Source organism: Aethalodelphis obliquidens, unplaced genomic scaffold (assembly GCF_003676395.1).
Source record: "Aethalodelphis obliquidens isolate GAN/ISIS:26980383/991018 unplaced genomic scaffold, ASM367639v1 scaffold33, whole genome shotgun sequence".
Classification (NCBI taxonomy): domain Eukaryota; kingdom Metazoa; phylum Chordata; class Mammalia; order Artiodactyla; family Delphinidae; genus Aethalodelphis; species Aethalodelphis obliquidens.
Window position 1 is genome coordinate 9,130,648 of NW_020837977.1, and position 22,277 is coordinate 9,152,924.

Genomic DNA, 22,277 nt, shown 5'->3' on the forward strand with positions numbered 1-22,277 from the left:
GATTTGCTAGGGAAACATTTGCTAGGCATTGTTAAACCAGATACTTCATAAGTATTACTAAACTTTGCAGGGGTGGATTTTGTCCAGGAATGATTTATCCCTGAAAGTTAAAAAGCAGTTATTTAGTACCATAGTTTTTATTTTTATTATTGTTTTTTAAGCACACCAGATCTAGCTTTATACTGACCCATCCCTCACTTTGGAATATTCTGTCACCTATCAGAAAATATGGACAGCTCCTCCCCAACTGGGTTTGCTCATAAACATCTTTCATTTGGGTCTAAGCAGTAAATGTTGCGTCTGATATTTTCACTACGAAAACGTTAAATACACAGGAGTTTAGTCTGCCTGTATGTCGCATACAGCTAAAAGTTTATTTGATCCGGAATCTGCAAGTTTTATCTTTTTTTTTTTTTGCATTGTTACATTGCTATCATAATGTGAATGAATTTAGTAATCTATCAATTTTCTTTTCCTACTCGTACTTTTCAGGGAATGTCTTTTGATATTAACACACGAGATTCTCATACTTCTGTTCTCTGCTTTTCATACATGGCATGTAGAATCCATTTCATAGATGATTCTGTGAAACACAGCTCTGTTCTCCTGCCTTAGTATATTAAGGCTTAACTTTAAATGCCTCCACAGACTGCTGTGCTCCACCATCTGACTTACCTTTAGTGGAGCGTTACTAGAAATAGAGTGACCCCTCAGAGGCTACCAAAGTGAGTAGGAATTTAAATGTCCTTTCTCAGGATGCGCGCTCCACCGACGTTCCACTGTCTCCTGAGTCGACAGAACCTGTTTGCTGACGAACTTCTCTGTTCTTGTTGCCTTTGTTCTTCACCATCTCACCACATTTAGAGGATTCATTGCTGCTTTCCCCTGGAGTTGCATATAATCGCCATCTCAGCTTCTGTTCTTTACTCCTATATGCCTTGTCACTTGCTTCCTTCTCAGTTAAAAAAAAGAAAAAAAGCTTTCTCGTTTCTTTTGTTCCTTCTCCTGTTGTTTCCCCTGTACTGTTTAGTTTTGACCTTCTTTGTGGTATGGTTTTTATAGCCATTGCCTTCCATGAGAATACCTCTAGTTTGAGAAACAGCTTAATGACATTCACAATGCAGAGTCTAGCGAATCTCATTTTTGTTCATGTGAGAGGTTTGTAGGCTTTGTATATTGTAAATTTCTGGATCCAGTCTAACCAGTGGATTCAGTGGGGCCCCATTACTCTTACTTTTTCTCCCAGATTGTGTTTTCAGTCAGATTTTTGAATTGTTGTTTTGTTCTACTGATAAGAGCAATATAGGAAATCTCAAGATACCCCTTTGGCAGGAGATCAGATTCTGAGTTATTGCATTGTCAGTTTTTAAGCCATTTTTCCTATCTTGTTTTTGTTACTCATTGCCAGGATGCATAGACCTTCAAGGACATTGAGGTTGAAAAATCATGATATACCCAGAATTTTTAGATAGTGGTAGTAGGAAAAAACTAGAATGTATTTTAAATGTTTAAATTATGTTTTGCTCAGGTAAGTGTGAAGCAGTATAGCAAAATGGTTGAGAGGGTGGACTCTGGAGTCTGCCTGTCCTGGTTTGAATCTTGTCTCTAACACTTATTGATCCTGTGACTTTCAGAAAGTTATTCAATATCTTTGTGCCTCAGTTTCTATGTTGATAAAATTGTCAATATAACAGTATATATAATCATGGTGTTTGTGATTATTATGTGAGTGGATATATATATAAAGCAATTAGGATAGTATCCACCTTGTGATTGTTGGTAGCTATTACTGTTACTATGACGACTGTTATTTCTAAGTTTAATATTTGACCTGCTGCTGCCTTTGAGGTTTCCTTTTTATCGTGCAAATACTATGATGTACATTTTAAATTACGGAATATCAGTTCATCCTGGAAGTCGTATCAAACCCTTGGTTACAAGCTCGGAACATGGATAAAAATGCAGACTTTAAGAGGACTAATATGTTTATGCTGAAATCTTTTATGAAACTTTGAAACACGATAAAAGAGCTCAGTGAAGAAGGCAGGGCAAAGCTGGACAGCATAGCTTAGCTCTCACCATTTGAATGCTGTAAGAAAAGTGGGTTAGCCACTTGTTGGTTAAACTGTTGGAGACTATTTGCAAGGTTCTATTAACCATTTGTAATTTAACATAAATGAGTTTTTGAATCAAACACACATTGCTTATAAAAATAAAGTAGAAGTTTTCATTTTAAGAACATGTTTAATGTGGGTAAATACTCAGGAAAATTGAAAAATCTTGTTTTGTGTATGCCAATTATTAGTTTTACAGCTTAACATTTTTCTTATTCTAAGACTCTCATAAGAGACCTTTCTTAGTGTTTATAAATTTACTAATAAAAAAATTACAACAGTGTATTTGTGCTCTAATATATCATTCGGTACAAAGGAGGGAGGGAGGGACATCCAAGCTATACTTGTCACTAAAATACATGATAAAAAATATTCATTTGATTACCTGATTTTTTGTTCCCTTAAAACAGATAAAAGTAGCTCGTACCCCAGGCCACTTACTTTTGAATTGATGTATCAGAAGTGAGACATTACAAGTTTTTGAATTATATTTTTTTCTTTAGAATATTTACAGGGTCCACAAGGCTAGATGGAAATGCTATTGGTAAGTATGTACATTTACTCCACTTAAAAACTGATTTTTTAGCTTAAAAGACTTCAAAGTTAAGTTTTAAAAATGTTAATCCATTTATATTATAGTGGACTTTGTCCGTTGGCTCTGTGCTGTGTCTATGGATGAATTACTTTCCACTACACATCCAAGAATGTTTAGTCTACAAAAAATAGTAGAAATATCATATTACAACATGGGAAGAATAAGACTGCAGTGGTCTCGAATTTGGGAAGTTATTGGAGATCATTTTAATAAGGTATTTGAGTAATTATAGGATTTGCTTAATTTGTAATTTTTTGTTGTTTAAAATTTCCTTATCATAATCTAATTGAGACCTTTTTCCTTTCCAATCAGTTTTTTATTACATTTTTGTAGTTAGATTTAGAAAACCCTTTGAGTCCTGTTTTTTCTTTTAAAAATAATTGCTCTAGGTTTTAAGAATTTAGTTAAAATATGTTCTTGTTGAGAAATATTGTTAGCACACTTAGTGCCTTTATGGAGAATCTTTGAATTTACCTATCTATGCTATTAGTTATATATGTTTTCTAAAATAAAAAATAAAGAATTAGCAAGTTTCACTGCTGATATTAGCACCCTGTATTTCTGTTGCCATTACAGGTTGGCTGTAATCCTAATGAAGATGTAGCTATTTTTGCAGTAGACTCCTTGAGGCAATTGTCAATGAAGTTCTTAGAGAAAGGGGAGCTTGCTAATTTCAGATTCCAGAAGGATTTCTTAAGACCTTTTGAACATATAATGAAACGGAACAGGTACTATATTTGTTGAATTGCTTAATATCAGAAAAATACCTTATTTTCCTCAGTAGGGGGAAAAACAGAAGAAAAGGAAAAAAACCTGATGAGTTTTATCCAAGCGATTGTATTAATATTTTAGGTCTCCAACAATTCGAGATATGGTTGTACGGTGTATAGCACAGATGGTTAATTCTCAAGCTGCTAACATTCGGTCTGGATGGAAGAACATTTTCTCTGTATTTCATCTAGCGGCATCCGATCAAGATGAAAGCATAGTTGAACTTGCGTTCCAAACAACGGGGCATATTGTCAGTGAGTATCCTCTAAGCTCTGTTCAAGTTAAAACAAAACTTTAATGTGTTCAGAAGATAATTCAAGTATAAGATGATGGGCTCCTCATGGGCTTTAAGTTTTCCAAGTTTTGCCTACAGAAGCAGAGTAAATGGTGACAGTATTATCATTATTGTAATATTATAGTTAACATTTATTCGAATGTTTACTATATGGCAAGCACTATAAGCACTTTGCATGCATTTTCTTCAGTCTTCACAGTAACTGTATGAGATAAATATCTTTTTTATTCTCTCTCTCTTTTTTTTAATAGATAAGGAAACTCAGACCCACTGAGGTTAAGTAATTTGTCTAAAGGCACAAAACTAGTGAGTGATGGAGTTGAGATGCAAAGCCAGAGAGTCTTAAAGCACAGCATTTGTTTTTCACCACTGCACTACACAGCCTCCTTTGACTTTAAAGAAGAATAAAATACTAAGGATCTAAATTAAGCCTCTCTAGAAGATAATGATGTCATCATCATCAACATCAAGAATGATGACATCATCATAGCTGTCATTTATTGAGTGCTTGCTTGAATTAAGTAAATTAAGTACAGTGCTAAGCACTGTGCTTAACATTTTATTTAGTGCTTACCACTATCCTGTGCAGATTATTATCGCCATTTTATAGATTAAGAAACTCAGATCCAGAGAGATTAAATGTAATTTTGAATATTCACTCAACAACTGTTGATTTTGTATCTACTGTGTACCAGTCACTCTATTAGGTGCTGGGTTTATCGTGTAAACAAAACACAGACCTGTTTCCCTGTTTCTACTACTCAAGGCAGTCAAGTAACTGGTCAGGACAGCCGTTGGAACCGATGTCTATTGGACATTAAAACCCTTAGTCTTTAAGAAGTATCCATTACATCTAGAGGTTGGTGTATTTGAGGTATAATTAAGAAAAGCTGAAAGTTGATAATTATATTTATGTGTTTTTCTCCCGTATAGCCCTTGTGTTTGAAAAACACTTTCCAGCAACCATTGATTCTTTCCAGGATGCAGTGAAATGCTTGTCTGAATTTGCATGCAATGCAGCTTTCCCAGACACAAGTATGGAAGCAATTCGACTTATTCGCCATTGTGCAAAATACGTGTCTGATAGACCTCAGGTATAGCATCATTTAGTAAACAGAATGTTACTGAGCATTTATTTCCAGTCAGAGATCTAAGTTTATTTGGGAATTGTGGGGATATGAAGTATTGAATTTTCAAAATTATCTGAGTTATGGTTACATTTGTTGAAGATGTCAGGTATTTTTCTGAGTGTTTCACGTGTATTAACTTGTTTAATATTCCATAACAGCTTTATGGAATAGGTTGTGTTATAGCCCCATGTAGACAAGGAATCTGAGGCACAAGGAAGTTAAAAATGTGCCCCTGCCTGCGGGGGATAGTAAAGGAGACCTGGGATTTGAACCCAAGCCTGTGTTTTTAGCCATTACCGTAATATACTGAAGTTGACTATGGGTGAGTGTAGGCTTAAGCACTGAAGTGAAAGGTTGAATTGGCAACCTGGCTGCCAGCTTTGACTTGCATATCTGAATCTATCTTTGTAACTGTCATAAGGAGCAGTGATGCTTCATAGATTTTTACTACATACTGACAGGGACCTGTGGGGCATTTCGTTCTTCTTATGTACATCTACTCATTTGAACTTCACACCTCCCCAGTGCGGTGCCATGGCTGCATGATGTAATAACCATTTAAATGATAAAAATGGAAACTTGAATAATGCAGAAAACTGGTGATGGAGTTGAAGCTGAAAGCAGCTTCTGGTTTTTAGTCCAGTGCTCTATAGGCAGTTGTAATCTCCATCTTTTTTTAAGGTATCAGATTGCTCACTTTTGATTAGTAAAGTGTTAAAAAAATTTTTGGAGAAATAATATGCTTAATGTATAGGTATTATGTTTTGCCTTTAGTAAACCTGCATTTCTTCTTGAAGGCTTTCAAGGAATACACAAGTGACGACATGAATGTGGCACCTGAAGACAGGGTTTGGGTGAGGGGATGGTTCCCAGCTCTCTTTGAGTTGTCCTGTGTCATCAACAGATGCAAGTTAGATGTGAGAACCAGGTAACAGCCAGTACTTGAAATTGAAATTTTGAGAGGCTTATTCTTACTTTAATCAAATCAACTTATGTGAACTCAAGTTCAATTTTATCCAATATAGTAGTTATTCGATAGGCAGATTTTAAAATATGTTATGTAGAGCAACAATAAAAAATGGAAATAAATTACTTTTCCTTAAAATTTGATTATGGCCTACTTTGAGTTTTAGGTTCTATGTTAATTTACACATTCTTTCTTTTCATACATTTGTTTCCAATCAGAAATTGAAGTTAGCACCAAAATTTATCTTCTGATGAATGATAAAAGAATTTCCAAATGCATGTCTTTGGTGGATTTTAGGTGAAGAACCATTTCTTTTTGAAGACTGGCCAGTAACATAGTTTTGAATAATATAGGCCTGTTCAAAAAGAATTGAACTCTTTCAAAAGTATATTGTCAATAAAAGATCTATATGAATATCCAGTCCATTTGTAAAGAAACTATTATGGGTATAATGTAACCAGACAGGTACTCAGTGCACACTTCTTACAGTTATAAGAAGTTGTTATGAATTTGTTAGAGTTCATATCAATCCCATAGTATTGTTTTTCTCACCCTGTATTTTTTGATGGCCAAATTGGAATGACCAACTTGTGTATCCTAATGTCTGTCAACAGTGCATCAGAAAGGTAGTATAGACTTGTAACGAATCAGTGATAGAATATAATGAAAGAATGAATCTCTCCTTCCACCACTTACGCCAGAACCACACCTGTCCCCAGCCACGGTTAAGTTTGTTTTATAGCCTAAGAAATGTTTCACTTTTATAGTGCTATTTGTTATAACACATTTTGTGAGATAGAAAATAATGCAAAATATGACTCACGCCTTGGAAACTTGTTATAGAATTTAGTAAATCACAAGCACATATTATATTTCACATGTAGGCATTGAGGATTTTCGTCAGTGGACCTGTTAGGAAACTTGATAAAATTCAAGATGGCCCTCAGTTGATATAACTCTAAATTATTTAGATATACAGCTTTCAAATGTCCAGCCACTTCAGTAGAGCAACGAACATGTCATAACTGACGAGTCATAGAAACTCAGCACCCACCTCCCTGCCCTTGTTTATTTGTAGAAGTCTGCTTGACGTGGACCTACCTGCTTTCTTAGCCTCTCAGCCTGTCCTTGTCTGGGACCACGCTATGTTGCTTCTCACCCTTTCCTATGTTCAGATTATGGATGGGTCTAGTTGTTAAAGAGAAGAGAAAAGGGATGTTCTAGTTGGTAAAAAAGAGGGGAAGTATGAGTAAACTTTTTGTTCAGTGATGGCTTTGATTTTCTTACCTCATTCCAGGATTTGTAAAGGCAGTTATTTAGATTACATTTAAAAATGCAGCACTACGATTTGTATAACACACTAATTACAAAGTACTTCCAAATGCGTTCTCATTTGAGTCCCTCAGAATTCTGTAGATTTAGGGTTGAATAATTAACCTGGAGCCCTACACATTCTTTTTCCCTACACCAGCAACTTAAGTATTCATCAAAACTTGTTCAATAGTAAAAAGCCTTGGAAACCTCTATAGATCTGTGCTTGCTTTGGGGGCCTGGAAGAAACAGGATTTTCACATCCACTCACCCCAGCCCTGGGGGTTAGCATCCAGGTTACTTGGAGTGGGAGGAAGAGGGAGCCTTGTCCCATTGTAGGGGAGACATGGAACTCTGACACGGTTCTCCTGGGGAAGACAGAGTGTGTTTCTTCCACAGGAATTCCTTTACTGTAGTTCCTTTACTTCTGATTTTACACATTAGGTATCTTACAGATCAAATAAACTGTTGTGAACTTGCCGTAGGACTGAACTACCGTAATGTTATTTTACACATCTGTTGAACAAGTACTTGTTTAGAGCCCACTATGCATCAGGCATGTACTAGGCCCGGGGGTAGCATAGCAGCAAATGAACTAGACCACGTACCAGTCCTTATGGAGTGTTTCAAAGGAAATTCTGTTCTGGCTTACTGTCAGACTTTTCGAAATATAAACCTTTTCTAAGTGGAAGGGTACCTATATTTTACTAGAAGAAATTAATGTATAGAGAAAAGATCAAGCTTTTTAATGTTTACATGAAGGCATTATTTCAAGAAAGGTAATAAGGAATCAGAAGGCACTTTTGAGTTTTAGTTTTAACACTTATTCAAAGGAGAAGAATGGGATATTAAAGCAGTTTATTTGTTCAAGGAACGCTTAACTGTGTGCCCCTGTGTGAGAGGTGCTGCTCTGGCCTGGGGTACAGCAGGAAGCAGACACCCTGCGCACACTGGTGTCTTAGTGGATTAGTTTGATAAATCCTTCAGTTTGAGGATATTATATGAACAATTAGAGTGTTAACTAAAAATTCCTGTAGCTCTTTGAAAAAGATTTTCCAAAATCTAATTTTATTTGTTCTTAGACTGAGTTCCATGGCCACAGTGCCACAAAATTAATATTCACCCAAATGATGATCTTTCTCAATCTATAATTCCATTTACATTTTTTAAATGCTGGAATGATGGGGTGGGAGTGGAAGAAAAGTAGAAGAAAAAATTTTCAGGCCAAGGCCTTTGGAATTTTTTCCTAAAAGATGCATCCTAAAGAAACCTGTTTTACAACCTAAATTTTTTAAAGCTCAGTATCATATGTTAGTTTAAAACCAGTTTTAAACTTTGCTTTCAGTAACTTTGTGCACTAACTATAAAAACTATTTTAGGAGGGGGATACTAATGTGGTATGCTTTTTTGTATTATAGCTTTCCTAATTACATGTTATCATTTTAGGGGTTTAACAGTAATGTTTGAAATAATGAAAACTTATGGCCACACTTATGAAAAACACTGGTGGCAGGATTTATTTAGAATTGTTTTCAGAATCTTCGACAACATGAAATTGCCAGAACAGCAGACAGAGGTAAGAGAACATGAGGTTTTCATTTAACACAGTGACATCAGAAGGTTCTTTTCTTCCCTAATACATTTTAGTATTTCAGATTTAAGCACAGTGAACAGAAAAAAAATCCTAGAAATTTTTTCTTTAAGGCATTATAATATAGTAGTAAGTCTTTGTAAACAGTGCAATTTGGGGATAGAAGTGAGTTAATGAACTGGGTTTTGTTTTCAGTGTTTTTGTTGAACTTCCAGTGTCTTTTCCTCATTTTAATGTTGTCACAAGTAAAACATCAGTAGCCCTCCTTAGTATTCGTAGGGCGTCTTACTCTGAATTGGAGAAGGAACGCGTGGTTATTTATTTATTTATTTCAAAGTCTCTTACTACAGTCCAGTTACAGTATGTGTTTCAGTAAGTGTGGGAAAGAACATCAGGTCTCCGTGTTTTGTCCCATATAGTGTATTAAATGCAAATTTGGGGCCTCTCTGACCTGCACAAAATTTTATTTTAGATCTACAGGTAGACTCTTAAAACATTTTATAAAGTGGACTAAGTAGACATATGTTTATGCCCTGGCACAAAACCATGTATAAAAATTAGTCCAGGGCTTCCCTGGTGGTGCAGTGTTTGAGAGTCCGCCTGCCAATGCAGGGGACACGGGTTCGTGCCCCGGTCCGGGAAGATCCCACGTGCCGTGGAGCGGCTGGGCCCATGAGCCATGGCCGCTGAGCCTGCGTGTCTGGAGCCTGTGCTCCGCAACGGGAGAGGCCACAACGGTGAGAGGCCCGCGTACCGCAAAAAAAAAAATTAAAATAAAAAAAATTAGTCCAGATTAGTCCATTTGAGAAAAATAAAGAAATTCTTACACTCCCCCCCCCTTTTTGGGGGGCTGTGTGGGGTCTTTGTTGCTGTGCGGGCTTTCTCTAAGTATGACAAGTGGGGACTGCTCCTCGTTGCTGTGTGCGGGCTTCTCTTGTGGAGCAACAGCTCTAGGCGCGTGGGCTCCAGTAGTTGTGATGTGTGGGCTCAGTAGTTGTGGCTCACGGGCTCTAGAATGCAGGCTCAATCGTTGTGGCTCACGGGCTCTAGAATGCAGGCTCAGTCGTTGTGGCTCGCGGGCTCTAGAACGCAGGCTCAGTAGTTGTGGCGCACAGGCTTCCTTGCTCCGCAGCATGTGGGATCTTCCTGAACCAGGGCTCGAACCTGTGTCCCCTGCATTGGCAGGCGGATTCTTAACGACTGCACCACCAGGGAAGTCCCCTACTTACACCCATTTTATTTTAAACCTATGCTAACCCACTTGGATAAATTCTTATCATTGCCTTCCTCTATTTTTCTTCCACGTTCTGTCATATTCTGGAGCAAGACCAGCTGTTGTTATTAGTGTCAATTGTTTGAAAAGTCATAGCGTTAATAGCCAGACAATGCAGTGATGGTTTTTTTTAATAAAACAGTGCAGAAAATAGTTATTTTATATGCAGATGGCTATGGGGTAATGAAGAGAAATAGATCAGATATAAAGTTGAGGTGAATGTCACATTCAAGGAGTTAAGTGCTCTGAAAGGAACCTACAGGCTTACGTTTTAAATATGCAAACATATTTCTTTGAAATTCTAGTAGTTGATGAATGGCCTGACCTTCATTTAATGACCGTCTCCCCTGTAGAAAGCTGAGTGGATGACAACGACATGTAATCATGCGCTTTATGCTATCTGCGATGTGTTCACCCAGTATTTAGAAGTACTCAGTGATGTACTTTTGGATGACATTTTTGCCCAGCTCTACTGGTGTGTGCAACAAGGTAAGTCTGTACCAGATAAGTGACACAACGTGTTAAATGTGACCCTGGTAATACACAAATGAATTGCTCTTTTCTCTTCTAGACAATGAGCAGTTAGCACGATCTGGTACGAACTGCTTAGAGAATGTTGTTATTCTGAATGGTGAAAAATTTACCCTAGAAATCTGGGATAAAACTTGTAACTGCACACTGGACATCTTCAAAACCACAATTCCACATGCGTAAGAAGATTTTATACAACTTTAAATTCGTATATTGAATGATGGACATAAAAGGTTTGATAGTAATTAGTGATTTCTCATAACAGAAATCCTTTTTAAAATATCTCAGTGTTCTTTGAATTTGTGTTTATTGCAAATCAGACTCCTATAAAACCATAACAAATACATGAATTAAATTTTTTATATACCCAAACTTTTAGTCTGATCATTTAAAATTTGGGTCATAATGAAGTGATTTAATAAGATTTTATTCATCCAGATTAAACCAAGCAGTGGTTCTGAATTGAAAAAAAGAAAATCTCAGCATTTGTTTTAGTTACTGTAAATGTAATGATCTAAGGAAAATTTATTGTATTTTGTATTACAATATTGTAAATACTGTATTTTACGGTTAATTATCTTTTTCTAAGGGATGCGTTTGGAATTGAATTGTAGTGGCGTTTTTACTGATTGGGAAATTAAGACATAGTCTTGCTAAATGACTTGGTGGCGCCTGGATCATTTGTAGGACACCTTGAACTTGCTTCCCAGCTCGTTTCATTTCAAAACACGTTGGATGCGGTGTGGTGCACACTCTCAGTGACTGGTATGTTTTTGGTGTTTTAAAGGCTCTTGACCTGGCGTCCTGCTTCTGGAGAAGCTGCTCCCACACCTCCGTCTCCTGTGAGTGAAAAGCAGCTGGTAAGTTTTAACAAATAAAGCATATATTAAATTACTTAACTATTTGTGGTAAGTATTCTGCCATGGGGCAGATTCTTTTTATGAGCCCAGCTCTTTTAAAAAGATGTCGTAAAATATAGATGGTCTTGAGACAGAGTAAAATGATTCTGAGAGCGCAAGTGACAGGTACCAGTTTACATAAGGATTTACATACCAAGCTGAAGATATTATTGGATGTTAATTTTATTTAAACTTTCAACTTTGATATAATTTCACCTTAGAGAAAAGTTACAAAAGCAGTTTAAAGAATTCTGATAGACCCTTCACGCAGCTTATTTGTTTCCTAGATCTGCCGTAACAAATTACTACAAGCTTAGTGGCTTAAAACAACAGAAATTCATTCTGTCACGGCTCTGGAGGCCAGAGGTCCAAACTCAAGGCATCAGCAGGGCCACATTCCCTCCCAGGGGGTTAAGGGAGAACCCTTCTTTGCTTCCTCTAGCTTCTAGTGGCTGCTGACAGCCCCTGGCCTTCTTGGCTTGTACACACATCCCTCCATCTTAACGTAGCTGTGTAAAGCCAAATCTCTCCCTCCTTTCTCCTTTAGGACACTAGTCATTAGAGTTAGGGTCCTCCCCAAATTCAGAATGATGTCGTCTCAAGATCCTTAACTTTAAAGACTCTGTTTCCATGTAGCCTTCACAAGTACCAAAGGTTAGGACTTGGACTTACCTTTTTGGGGCCACTGTTTAACCCATTATCTACCCTCTAGTGCCCCAAAATACATGTCTGTCTTTCGGGCAAAGTCATTTATGCCATCCCAACATCCCCGGAGTCTCAACTTAGTGTAGCATCAACACCAAGTCCAAAATGTCATGTAAATATCATCTTATCAAAAGTCCCAAATCTCATCATCTAAGTCATCTAAATCAGGTATGTGGTCTATTCTGGAGCAGAATTTCTCTCTATTTGTGGACCTGTGAACCTGTAGAACAGATTAACTGCTGCAAAATACAGTGGTGGGCAAGCATAGGGTAAACATTCTCATTCCAGAAGGGAAGCTTGGAAGGAGTAAAAGGGTCACTGTTCCTAATCAAGTTCAAAACCCAGGAGGACAAATTCATAAGTTTCAAGGCCTGAGGGTAATTTCTGTAGCTTGGTGCCCTGCCCTGCCCTGCCCTCCAGGCCCATGGCTTCTCCCTCGGGTGCTTCGGCTTTGCCCTCTGAACCATTCCTCACTTACGAGTTTCACTTTCCACCCAGTAGTACAACACAATTCAGCCAAGGTTTCTGCAACTTATGACAAGGATCACCATCCTTCCAGCAGCCAATAACACGTTCCTGATTTCCTTCTGAGATCTCACCAGAAACACCTTTTTTTTTTTTTTTCAAATAAAGTTATTTATTTATGTATTTATTTTGGCTTCGTTGGGTCTTAGTTGCTGTGTGTGGGCTCTCTCTAGTTGCGGTGAGCAGGGGCTACTCTTCACTGCGGTGCCCAGGTTTCTCATTGCACTGGCTTCTCTTGTCACGGAGCACAGGCTCTAGGCACGTGGGCTTCAGTAGTTATGGAGCGCAGGCTCAGTAGTTGTGGCTCACGGGTTCTAGAGCACAGGCTTAGTAGTTGTGGTTCACAGGCTTAATTGCTCTGCAGTGTGGAATCTTCCTGGACCAGGGCTCGAACCTGTGTCCCCTGCATTGGCAGGTGGATTCTTAACCACTGCGCCACCAGGGAAGCCCCAGAAGCATCTTTAATGTTCATATTTCTATCAGTGTTCTAGTCATGACCATATGTGTGTGTGTGTGTGTGTGTGTGTATTCTTTAGGATGATAGAAGCTTTCTCTACCAGGCATTTCACTTCCTTCTGAATCCTCACCAGAATTGAGTTTAACATCCATATTTCTACCAACAGTCTCTTCAGGTCAGTTTAGGTTTTTTTCTATTGTACGCCTCAAAACTCTTCTAGCCTCTACCATTACCCAATTCCAAAGCCATTTTCACATTTTTAGGTCTTTGTTATGGCCACACCCACTTCATGGTACCAAAATCTGTATCAGTGTTCTCCAGTTCCAGAGAAATGGAGCCAGTAGGAGATAACCTACACCTATGTGTGTCCATATTTGTCTATACGTGTGTGTGTGTGTGTGTGTGTGTAATATATGTATGTATACGTATCCCTATGTGTTTTTTCCCCTTAATTTCAAGGAATTGGCTTAAGCAGGTGTGAGGGCTGGCAAGGTTGAAATGTGTAGGGCAGGTGGGCAGGCTGGAAACTCTTGGGCAGCTGTAGTCCACAGGCAGAACTTCTTCAGGGAAATGTCAGTTTTGCCCTTGAGGCCTTTTAACTCATGGGATGAGACTTGACCCATATTATTGAGGATAATTTCCTTTACTTACAATCATAACTGTAAATGTTCACCACATCTACAAAATACCTTCACAGAGACACTTGAAATAGTGTTTAATTGAATAACTGGTTACTGTAGCCCAGCCAAATTGATGCATGAAACTGACCATCACAGCAGGTTTCTCGAAGTGTTATCACTGTACTACAGTTTGCTTTCTTATTTCCACCCTCCCTCTTCTTCTCTCTCTCTCCCACCTCCCTACATACATTTTTCTGGATTCTTTGAAAATAATTTGAAAATAACACACCCTTTTTTCCCTAAAATGTTTAGTGTGTTTTCTATAAAATAAATAAATATGTATAGTCATGGTGCAGTTAACAAAATAGGGAATTACTATTGAAACAATACTGTAATCTGGCTTTATTCAGATTTCTGCTGTTCTCCCACTAATGTTATTGAATTTTAAACCCAAGAAGCCAGAGGTAGCAAATCTATGCCCACTGACCTGATCTGTCCCCCAGAACTTTTTAATTTCTTAACTAATTGTCAGTGGCTAAAACTTAGGTCTCACAGAAGAGCACCACTCTGAACGTGTCTTGAGAACTGTGACATCTGGCACGTCGGGCCCGCATTGCTCCATGACCCTGATCCGCCGGAGTTGTTCGTTCATCACAGACTGCACCGCTTATGACATCCTGTTTCCAGCCCAGGATGAACTTGCTCCCATTTTTGTTCTTCTTAGATTTGGCGCACTCCCTGCTTGCTCTGTGAGCTTTTGTTTTTGCTCCCTCTGCTGTATAGTGTAGTAGTTTGCAGGGTGGGCTGTGATGCCAGATCCCAGAGCAAATCTTGGCTCTGCACTGACTAGCTCTGCAGCCTCAGCAAATTACTTAACCTCATGTTAAAGTGAGTCTTGTGGTGGGAGGTAGATCTGGTGCTGCACATGAAGTCGTCAGGACAGCGTGTGCCGGGGGGCGCGCTCGGCGACTCTGCCTGCTGCCGGGCCGAGGCGGTGGGCCCAGTGGTGCCCCTCGAGGCTGCTCAGTCTCTTCCTTGGCTCCATCCGGGAGCTGCAGCTGCCCTGGCTCTGCATCTGGTCTCCTGCTGGAACCAAGTAAAGCTAAGAGTAGTAATGTCAGCTACCATATATCGTCTGATACCTCTAGTGTCAAAGGCTTGCTAAGTGTTAAGGATTTACTGCCAAATCCTTAACAACCTGCAAGGAAAGTGTCATCTCCATTTTCAGATCAGAAAACCTCGGCTCTGGAAGATCCATTGCTTTCCCAAAGGTGACGCATAGCTGGAGCCGGGTTCTGGAGTGGCTCTGTTGGACTTGAACCTCAGCTTCTCTCCATGCTCTGCTCTCCTAGTTGGTCACCTTCTCACTGACCTTTCTGGTTGCTGGTTTCTTGGGTGACAACATCCTTCCCTAAATGCACCCCTACAAAGCTCTCCTGGGCTAAGCCTACACAAAGCTTGCAGAAACCCCTGCCCACCATGTGTGTTTCTGTTTCGATTTCATGACAATTCATGGGTATTGCTGACAAGTTTTTCCACAGAGTGAAGCTTATTAGCATTTCTCTCTGTTGCTGTTGGGTGGTGTCAGGCTTGATCTCAATGAGGGTCAGAAAGGAAGCTTTTCTCTAAAAGATTATCAGCTCTTATCCATGTGCAGGTAATATGAAATAACTTACACAGTATGTCCATAATTGCAGTGTGTACAATGTGATTTTCATAGGGACACGACGTAATTTTTTAAACAGTGTAATAGAAGCTATTTTCATCGTTAAGCTTTATTCATTGTACTTAAAATGAATTTTTTTACTTTATTAGGATACGATATCGCAGAAATCTGTAGATATTCATGATTCTATTCAGCCAAGATCTGCAGATAATAGACAGCAAGCCCCACCGGCTTCTGTCTCTGCTGTGAATGAGGAAGTCAGCAAAATTAAGCCCGCAGCAAGTGAGTTACTTCTTTTAATAAAAGTAAATTGTGTATTTTGTTTTATGTAGGCAAGATATGAAAGTTTTGCTTTTACTTTTATTAACAAACACATACTGTAATTGTGTGGTCACTTCCTTACTGTGTTTGCTCCAACCTGGACGTCCCCCGGCAGATGGTCAGGAACTCTGCTGACACCTACAAGACCAGTTTTTTTCTGCAGTGCTTTCAGCTGCTGTCTGTTTGAAGCACGTGGGTCTTGAGAGGAATGAGGAGTGGCCAGGGCATGGAGCGAGCCCTCTGAGCACTCCGCTGCCCCCAGCCTCTGTCTCCTCTGCCCCTCCCCTCCCCTCCCCTTCTTTAGTTCTTTTCACAAAGAAGGGGAATCCCTTCTTATTTTTACTAAATTGGTTCACAGAGGAAAGAGGACCTCCTCCCTAGAGGAAAACAGGACAACTTCAATTGCTTTTTAAATTGAGGGGAAATTCACGTAACAAAAGTAACCGTTTTCCTTAAAGTGAACAGTTTGGCGGCATTTAGTGCATTCCCCATGTTGTGCAGTCACCACTTCTATCTGGTTCCAAAACATTCACCCCAAAAGAAACCCCATAACCATTATGCTGTTGCCCCTCTTCTCCTCTTGCCCAGCCCCTAGCAACGTCCAGTCTGCTTTCTGTGTCTATGGAGTTGTACATTCTGCACATTTCATATAAATGGAATCATACAGTGTGACTTTTTATGTCTGGCTTTTATTTAGTATAATGTTTTCAAGGTACATCCACAGTGTAAAATGGATCAGCAGTTCATTCCTTTTTATAGCTAATTGTCCTGTGTATGGATACACCACATTTTGTTTATCCTTTTATCTGCTGGTGGACATTTGGGTTTGTCGCCCCTTTTAGTTATAACGAATAATGCTACTGTGAATCTCTGTGTACAAGTGTTGTTTGATTACCTGTTTTTAATTCTTTTGGGTGTATACATAGGAGCGGACTTGCTGGGTCATAAGATAATTCTGTGAGGAACCCCTAAAATGTGTTCTGCAGTGGCTGCACCATTTTGTATTCCTACCAGCAATTCCATTTTTTCCACATCCTCACAGACGTTTCCTCACAGACATTTCTGTTTTCTTTTTAGTAATAGCCATTCTAGTGGGTATAAAGTGCTGTCTCATTGTGGTTTTACTCTGCATTTCCCTAATGATTAATGATGTTGAGTATTTTTTCATGTGCTTATTGGCCATTTGCATATCTCCTTTAGAGAAATATTTATTCATGTCCTTTGCTTATTTTTAATTGGGTTGTTTGTTTTTTTGTTGTTGTTAAGAGCTTCTTACGTACTCTGGATGCTACACTCATGTCAGATATATGATTTGCAAATATTTATATTCCCCCATTCTGAAGGTCATCTTTTTACTTCTTATTGATAATAATTCTGTGATGTACAAAAGTTTAAATTTTGATGAAGTTCCGTTTATCTGTTGCTTATGCTTTTGGTGTCATAGTTAGGAATCCACAGGCAAAGCTACGGTCATAGAGATTTTCCCCAGGGTTTTCTCCTAAGAGCCTTATACTTGTAGCTCTTACATTTAGGTAATCGATCCCTTTTCAGTTAATTTTTTTCAGGGAATTTTGATTAATCCTAGGTGTTTACATTTGTTTTTGAGGGACGACAGATTTGGTGTCCTCCTTGAAAGGAGCCTCCAGCTTCAGTCGCCGTGTCTTGCTTCTCAGAAGGGAGACAGGTGGCGATGAGCGGCCTGTGTTCATTTTTCATTCCTGGGCTCTGGAGCACAGCTGTTAGGGTCCCTCACAGCTTTGGTCTGCCCTGGAAGGTGCCGTGAGGACACGGCTTTATCTCTCCCTCAGCCCCAAGACTGAACTTACATATACTTCGCTTTTTAAGGGAAGGACATAGTCGGCAAGTTTTTACTTGCCTGATCTGGGAACATCCCTTGAACGGAGTGAAGCGCGCTGCTCCCCTGCCCTTCTGACCTGAGGGCTCGCATTTCCTTCCTTGTGCCACCCCCTCAAGGTCCTTGAGGAAGAGTTCACTGTGTCCCACGAGCCCTTCCCTTCGCTCAGGGGACATTGTGGTTGCTGTGCCTGTGGGGAGGTGTCGCCGTGACCCTGTGCGAGGGGCAGCTGCCTCGTTCCTTCTTCATGCGCAGAAACCACCGCTGCCCCAGCTGGGCTCCGCCCAGTGCCCGCCGTCCCCCTTGTTTGTCCTTGCTCAGCTCTGCCCCCGTCCTTTGGTGACTCAGTGAAATGGTCGCCTAATATGACCCTTGGCACTGTCAACCCTTGTGAACGAGATTTGTTCAAATAGGTACTGTCCCCCAAACATGCAGTTGGTTGTTGCTGATGAGACCAAGTTCCTCCTGAAGTTCTGAAAGGACCCCGGGAGGCATGGAGAGCTCTGAGCTCCCCAGCCGACAGCTCTGAATGCCCGCCCAGCTGACACTGGAGCTGAGGAGGACGCGTCTCCTTAGGCGCCAGCCCCTCCCGAGCGTCCCCGCGAGTCCAGGCGTGCGGCCAGGATGCCCTGCCCCCGGGACTGGGGGTGTCTTGGATTTCTTATATTCTTTGACTTGAGATCTGGTACTAAGAACTAAATGTTCAGTACATCAGCATTTCTGAAAACTCTCTGGAAAGGAGTCGTTATGACCTAAATAAGAATAAATTTAAGCAAGTTGTTTTGCTATCTCCCCCAAATCCCTAAAACCTGAATTTAACTTGTAGAAATTGGGGAATTCCCTGGAAGTCCAGTGGTTAGGACTCGGCGCTTTCACTGCCGTGGCCCGGGCTCAGTCCCTGGTCGGGAAATTAAGATCCCGCACGGCCCAAAACAAAACAAAACAAAAAAACTAACTTCTTGAAACTGGTGTCAGAAAAGGGAGTTTTTAATAATAGCAAAGTGGGAAAAAACTGAAGGACTGTCCAGTCAGTCGTCCAGTGCTGGAGCCGCTGCCCTGAGGCCGATGGACAGGCAGCACCCTCGCCGTGGGCGGCTGTGCAGGTCCCCAAGAGCCACCCTGAGAACTGACCTTGGGGCTGGGCCAGCGCCGCTGGGTCTCGCAGCTCCTCAGCTGTTGAGTCGTTGTTCTGAGCCTTGCATTTATTTCTACGTTTGCTTACCCGATGACCAGTGAAGTGGAAACCCTTCCGTGATCATGTCTCTCCTTAAGGAAACGGCCCATCGAGCGCAGTCGTTCAGGCCAGAGGGACGCAGTGCCTGAGCACCGGTTACTTCCAGTGTGCTTACTTTTATGGTCACGCACTTAGCGGAACTCTTCATAGACTTCTGTGCTTATGAATCCCTTTGGAAACATGGGGTCATTTTAGCTACAGCTACCCACCTGGACCCAAAGAAAACATGTGCTCTGGTTGACCCACAGTATCGTCCCAGTGGTCAGAATTCTTGTCTGCCCCTCGCTTCCTGCCTCACAGATCTAGTTCCCGTTGTCTTCTTCTGGTTGAGGTTTTTATATTACCTCTAGTTAAAGGTCAAACTTGGGTTTACAGTAAATGCTATTAAAATTGTAGCTTTTAATCCATTTGATACATTTTATTGAGGAATAATCTAAGTCTTAAAATTTGTAGTGGAACCTTCTTGAACATATTCACTGTTCTAAGTCATTTTGAATATTTTTGTTTACTTAAAAAGGTAATTTTCTAAGGCTTTTCTAAATATCGATTAAATGAAGCTTTTACTGAGTAGTGCTTATGTGCAGAAGCAGGCTATCCTCAGTGTGATGTGTGCAGGTTACCTTCATACGTGTTAATGTTTCCTTAGCATTGTAATGTCATAGAAATTATAAAGGATTCAAAATAATTTTTGTTTGCATGTGCATTGGGGTGGGTTTCCTCACAGAATTTCCAGAACAAAAATTGTTTGCCGCCCTGTTGATTAAATGTGTTGTGCAGCTGGAACTCATCCAGACCATCGACAGCATCGTGTTCTTTCCTGCCACAAGTAAGAAGGAGGACGCGGAAAACTTAGCCGCAGCGCAGGTGAGCGGGTGCGAGGGCCACTGCCTGTTGTTGAATGGGGAGTTAGCGCCACAGTCTGGGCTTCAGAGCAGAGGTCAAGCTAGAGACCACAGCCACATAGATGTCCTTTTAAACCGTGGGACTGACGAAGTGGACAGAGCTGGGAGGAGGGTCAGGGACCGAGCCTGGGGGCCTCTGTGGTTTAGAGCTCCAGGTGATGAGGCAGGTTCTTGTCCTCTTGCCTAAAGACAAGAGCCAGGGAGGCCGGGGGAGACCGGGAGACAGCGCTGCCCTGCAAGTCAGGTGAGGAGGGTGTTCTGAGAAGAAGGGTGTGATCAGCCCTGTCAGGTGTTCTGTAGAGCAGGTGAGAAGCCACCCGACAGTTGCCCTAGAGAATTGCTCCAGCAATTTGGTGGACTTTGGTTGACCTTGACGTTGTGTTTAATTGTAATGTTGATACAAAAGCATTATTAAAATGGGTACAAGAGAAGAGAGGAATTGCAGACGGCAGATATCCATAAGTCTGTCAAGGAGTTCTGCTGTTAAGAGAGGGTACAGAGAAATGGACTAATCGCGGGGGGAGGATGAGGGGCTCAAGAGAAGGGTTCGCTTTGTTTTGTCACTAAGGTTGGCAGTATGGCAGCCTGGAAAACTCTCCTCCGGGAGAGAGAGAGAGAGACAGTGCAGAAGAGGGAGGGACAGTTGCTAGAGCGTCTTTCAGAGCGAATGGAGGGGCACCTGGCGCAGAGTCCTGGGGGCGCCTGGAATAAGCAGCACAGACAGTTCGCGATGGTAACAGGAGGGCACGCAAAGTGGGTGGGTTAGAAAGTCTCGGCAGGTTGGTCTGTCTGGTGGCCGGAGTCTGTGGGAGATTCTTCTGTTTTCTCACTGAGATAGGAAGCAAAGTCATACATCTACCAGGTGAGGCTGGGAAGAAAGTTTTAGGTCGTTGAGGAGAGAAGAGAAAAACACGAGTGAGAGGTGCAGCAGAGTGGGCTAGGGGGGTGTGGAGGCATTGCAGGGCAGCACCCGGAGCCCCTGGATCTAAAGGGAAAGCCCGCTCTTCTCCAGTCTTGCGTATCGTGCGGTACAACGGAGTAGGCGGTTTTGCCAGCCAGTTACTAAAAAGAGGAGGTGAGGGGTTTATGCACGAGAATATTTATACTCACAGTCCCTGGCCTCAAACTGGTGAAGAGAAGCGAGGACGTGGGGAGGGCGAGGAAGGGGCCGGGGTCCGGGTCAGTGGGTGCAGAGCTCTGGGGTCAGGAACTGTGGGGAGGGAGCTGAAGACATCGGAGGCAACTAGGATGCACAGAATGAAGCTTCCGGAAATTTAATAGCAAAAGGTGGACCTTTTCTGTTGAGGCAGCACAGATTAAGTTCTGTGGCTTGCTCATAAACGGGTCTTCGGGGAGCCCTGAGTTCTAAATTCACTGACCTCTGTGACGGGGTGCGTGTGCTGCGGTGGTTTGTTTCCCGAAGAGAGACGCTGTGGACTTTGACGTTCGAGTTGATACTCAGGACCAAGGAATGTATCGCTTTCTAACATCGCAACAACTCTTCAAGCTGCTGGACTGCTTGTTGGAGTCACACAGATTTGCAAAAGCATTTAACTCCAACAATGACCAGAGGACGGCTCTGTGGAAGGCGGGTAAGCTGTGGATGGGGTCCCCTGCCTGCCCAGTGAACCGCGCCACCGTACCACAGGCCTTTCTCTGGTTTATAAAAAGCCAGATAGCTGCCTGGGTAGATTGGTCTCCCCTGTGTTTAGCCAAACTGTTAAGTGACTGATTTTCAAACTGTCTTTCGTCTTGTTTACCCAGTCTGGGCCTTCCTGTCGACACCGGCTGCATGCTACAAGCTGCCCTTTCCTGAGGCCAGACCTCAGAAGGGAAGTGCAGGGCTTTGAAGTGGGAGGTAGATTTGTTTTTGAACAAGTTGGAAATTTTAAGTAAAAAACAAGCTTTATAATAATTTTACTGACATAGCTAATTTTTTATTTAAGAAATACTAACTTAGTACCTATTAGGTGCAAAACGGTGCCAGAGAGTGAGAGGCTGCAGAACATGCAGAAAACAGAAGGAAGCTGCCCTTCCTTAAACAACAAACTCTTCTGACAGTGTTGGGTGCCTTACATTTGCGTGATTTATTTTATGCCCAGTGTCTCTCTAGCTCCTCATTAAACCCACCCAGGCTTTGTTCATTCTCCTCCGTTCACAACCTCACTTCTGTAAGGAGTCGTCTATACATATCTTTTCCCCTTTATTCAACCCAAGTTGTGGCCACCGTTCAGCTGGGACTGTTCCTGCCAAGGTCACCAGGCTCTTCACTTCCCCAGGCCCTCCCTGTCCCCCGCTTCCCCCTTCCCCCTCCCCGGGCTGCTCACCTTTGGCCCATTCTCCCCATTGCCGGGGTGTAGCCTGCGCAGGGTGCCCGGAGCTGAAGTGTGTCTCGTTTGAAGAGTTGTGCCTTCCCAGGCAAAGCTGTTCTGTATCTCGGGTCCCCAGCTTGAGGGGAGGGAGTTCTAAACCCAAAAGTACCCGACTAGGCACCTCCCCCCACCCCCGCACAGGT

The 22,277-nt window shown here is 41.4% G+C and overlaps 1 protein-coding gene across 4 annotated transcripts in view; it reads left to right on the forward strand.

Moving 5' to 3' along the window:
• The window catches only part of ARFGEF1 (ARF guanine nucleotide exchange factor 1), a 138,895-nt gene that overhangs the window by 111,787 nt on the left and 4,831 nt on the right, over positions 1–22,277 (forward strand). For 3 of the 4 annotated variants that reach the window (XM_027127950.1, XM_027127951.1, XM_027127952.1), the window contains 13 exons: positions 2,618–2,658; positions 2,754–2,923; positions 3,286–3,437; positions 3,562–3,734; positions 4,709–4,869; positions 5,703–5,833; positions 8,630–8,759; positions 10,401–10,536; positions 10,619–10,757; positions 11,366–11,438; positions 15,600–15,732; positions 19,585–19,724; positions 21,186–21,354. In XM_027127950.1, the coding sequence (XP_026983751.1) occupies positions 2,618–2,658; positions 2,754–2,923; positions 3,286–3,437; positions 3,562–3,734; positions 4,709–4,869; positions 5,703–5,833; positions 8,630–8,759; positions 10,401–10,536; positions 10,619–10,757; positions 11,366–11,438; positions 15,600–15,732; positions 19,585–19,724; positions 21,186–21,354 (1,748 nt within the window). Of the gene's footprint in view, positions 1–2,617; positions 2,659–2,753; positions 2,924–3,285; positions 3,438–3,561; positions 3,735–4,708; positions 4,870–5,702; positions 5,834–8,629; positions 8,760–10,400; positions 10,537–10,618; positions 10,758–11,365; positions 11,439–15,599; positions 15,733–19,584; positions 19,725–21,185; positions 21,355–22,277 lie in introns of those variants that run through there. The other variant, XM_027127953.1, reaches the window with a different exon arrangement.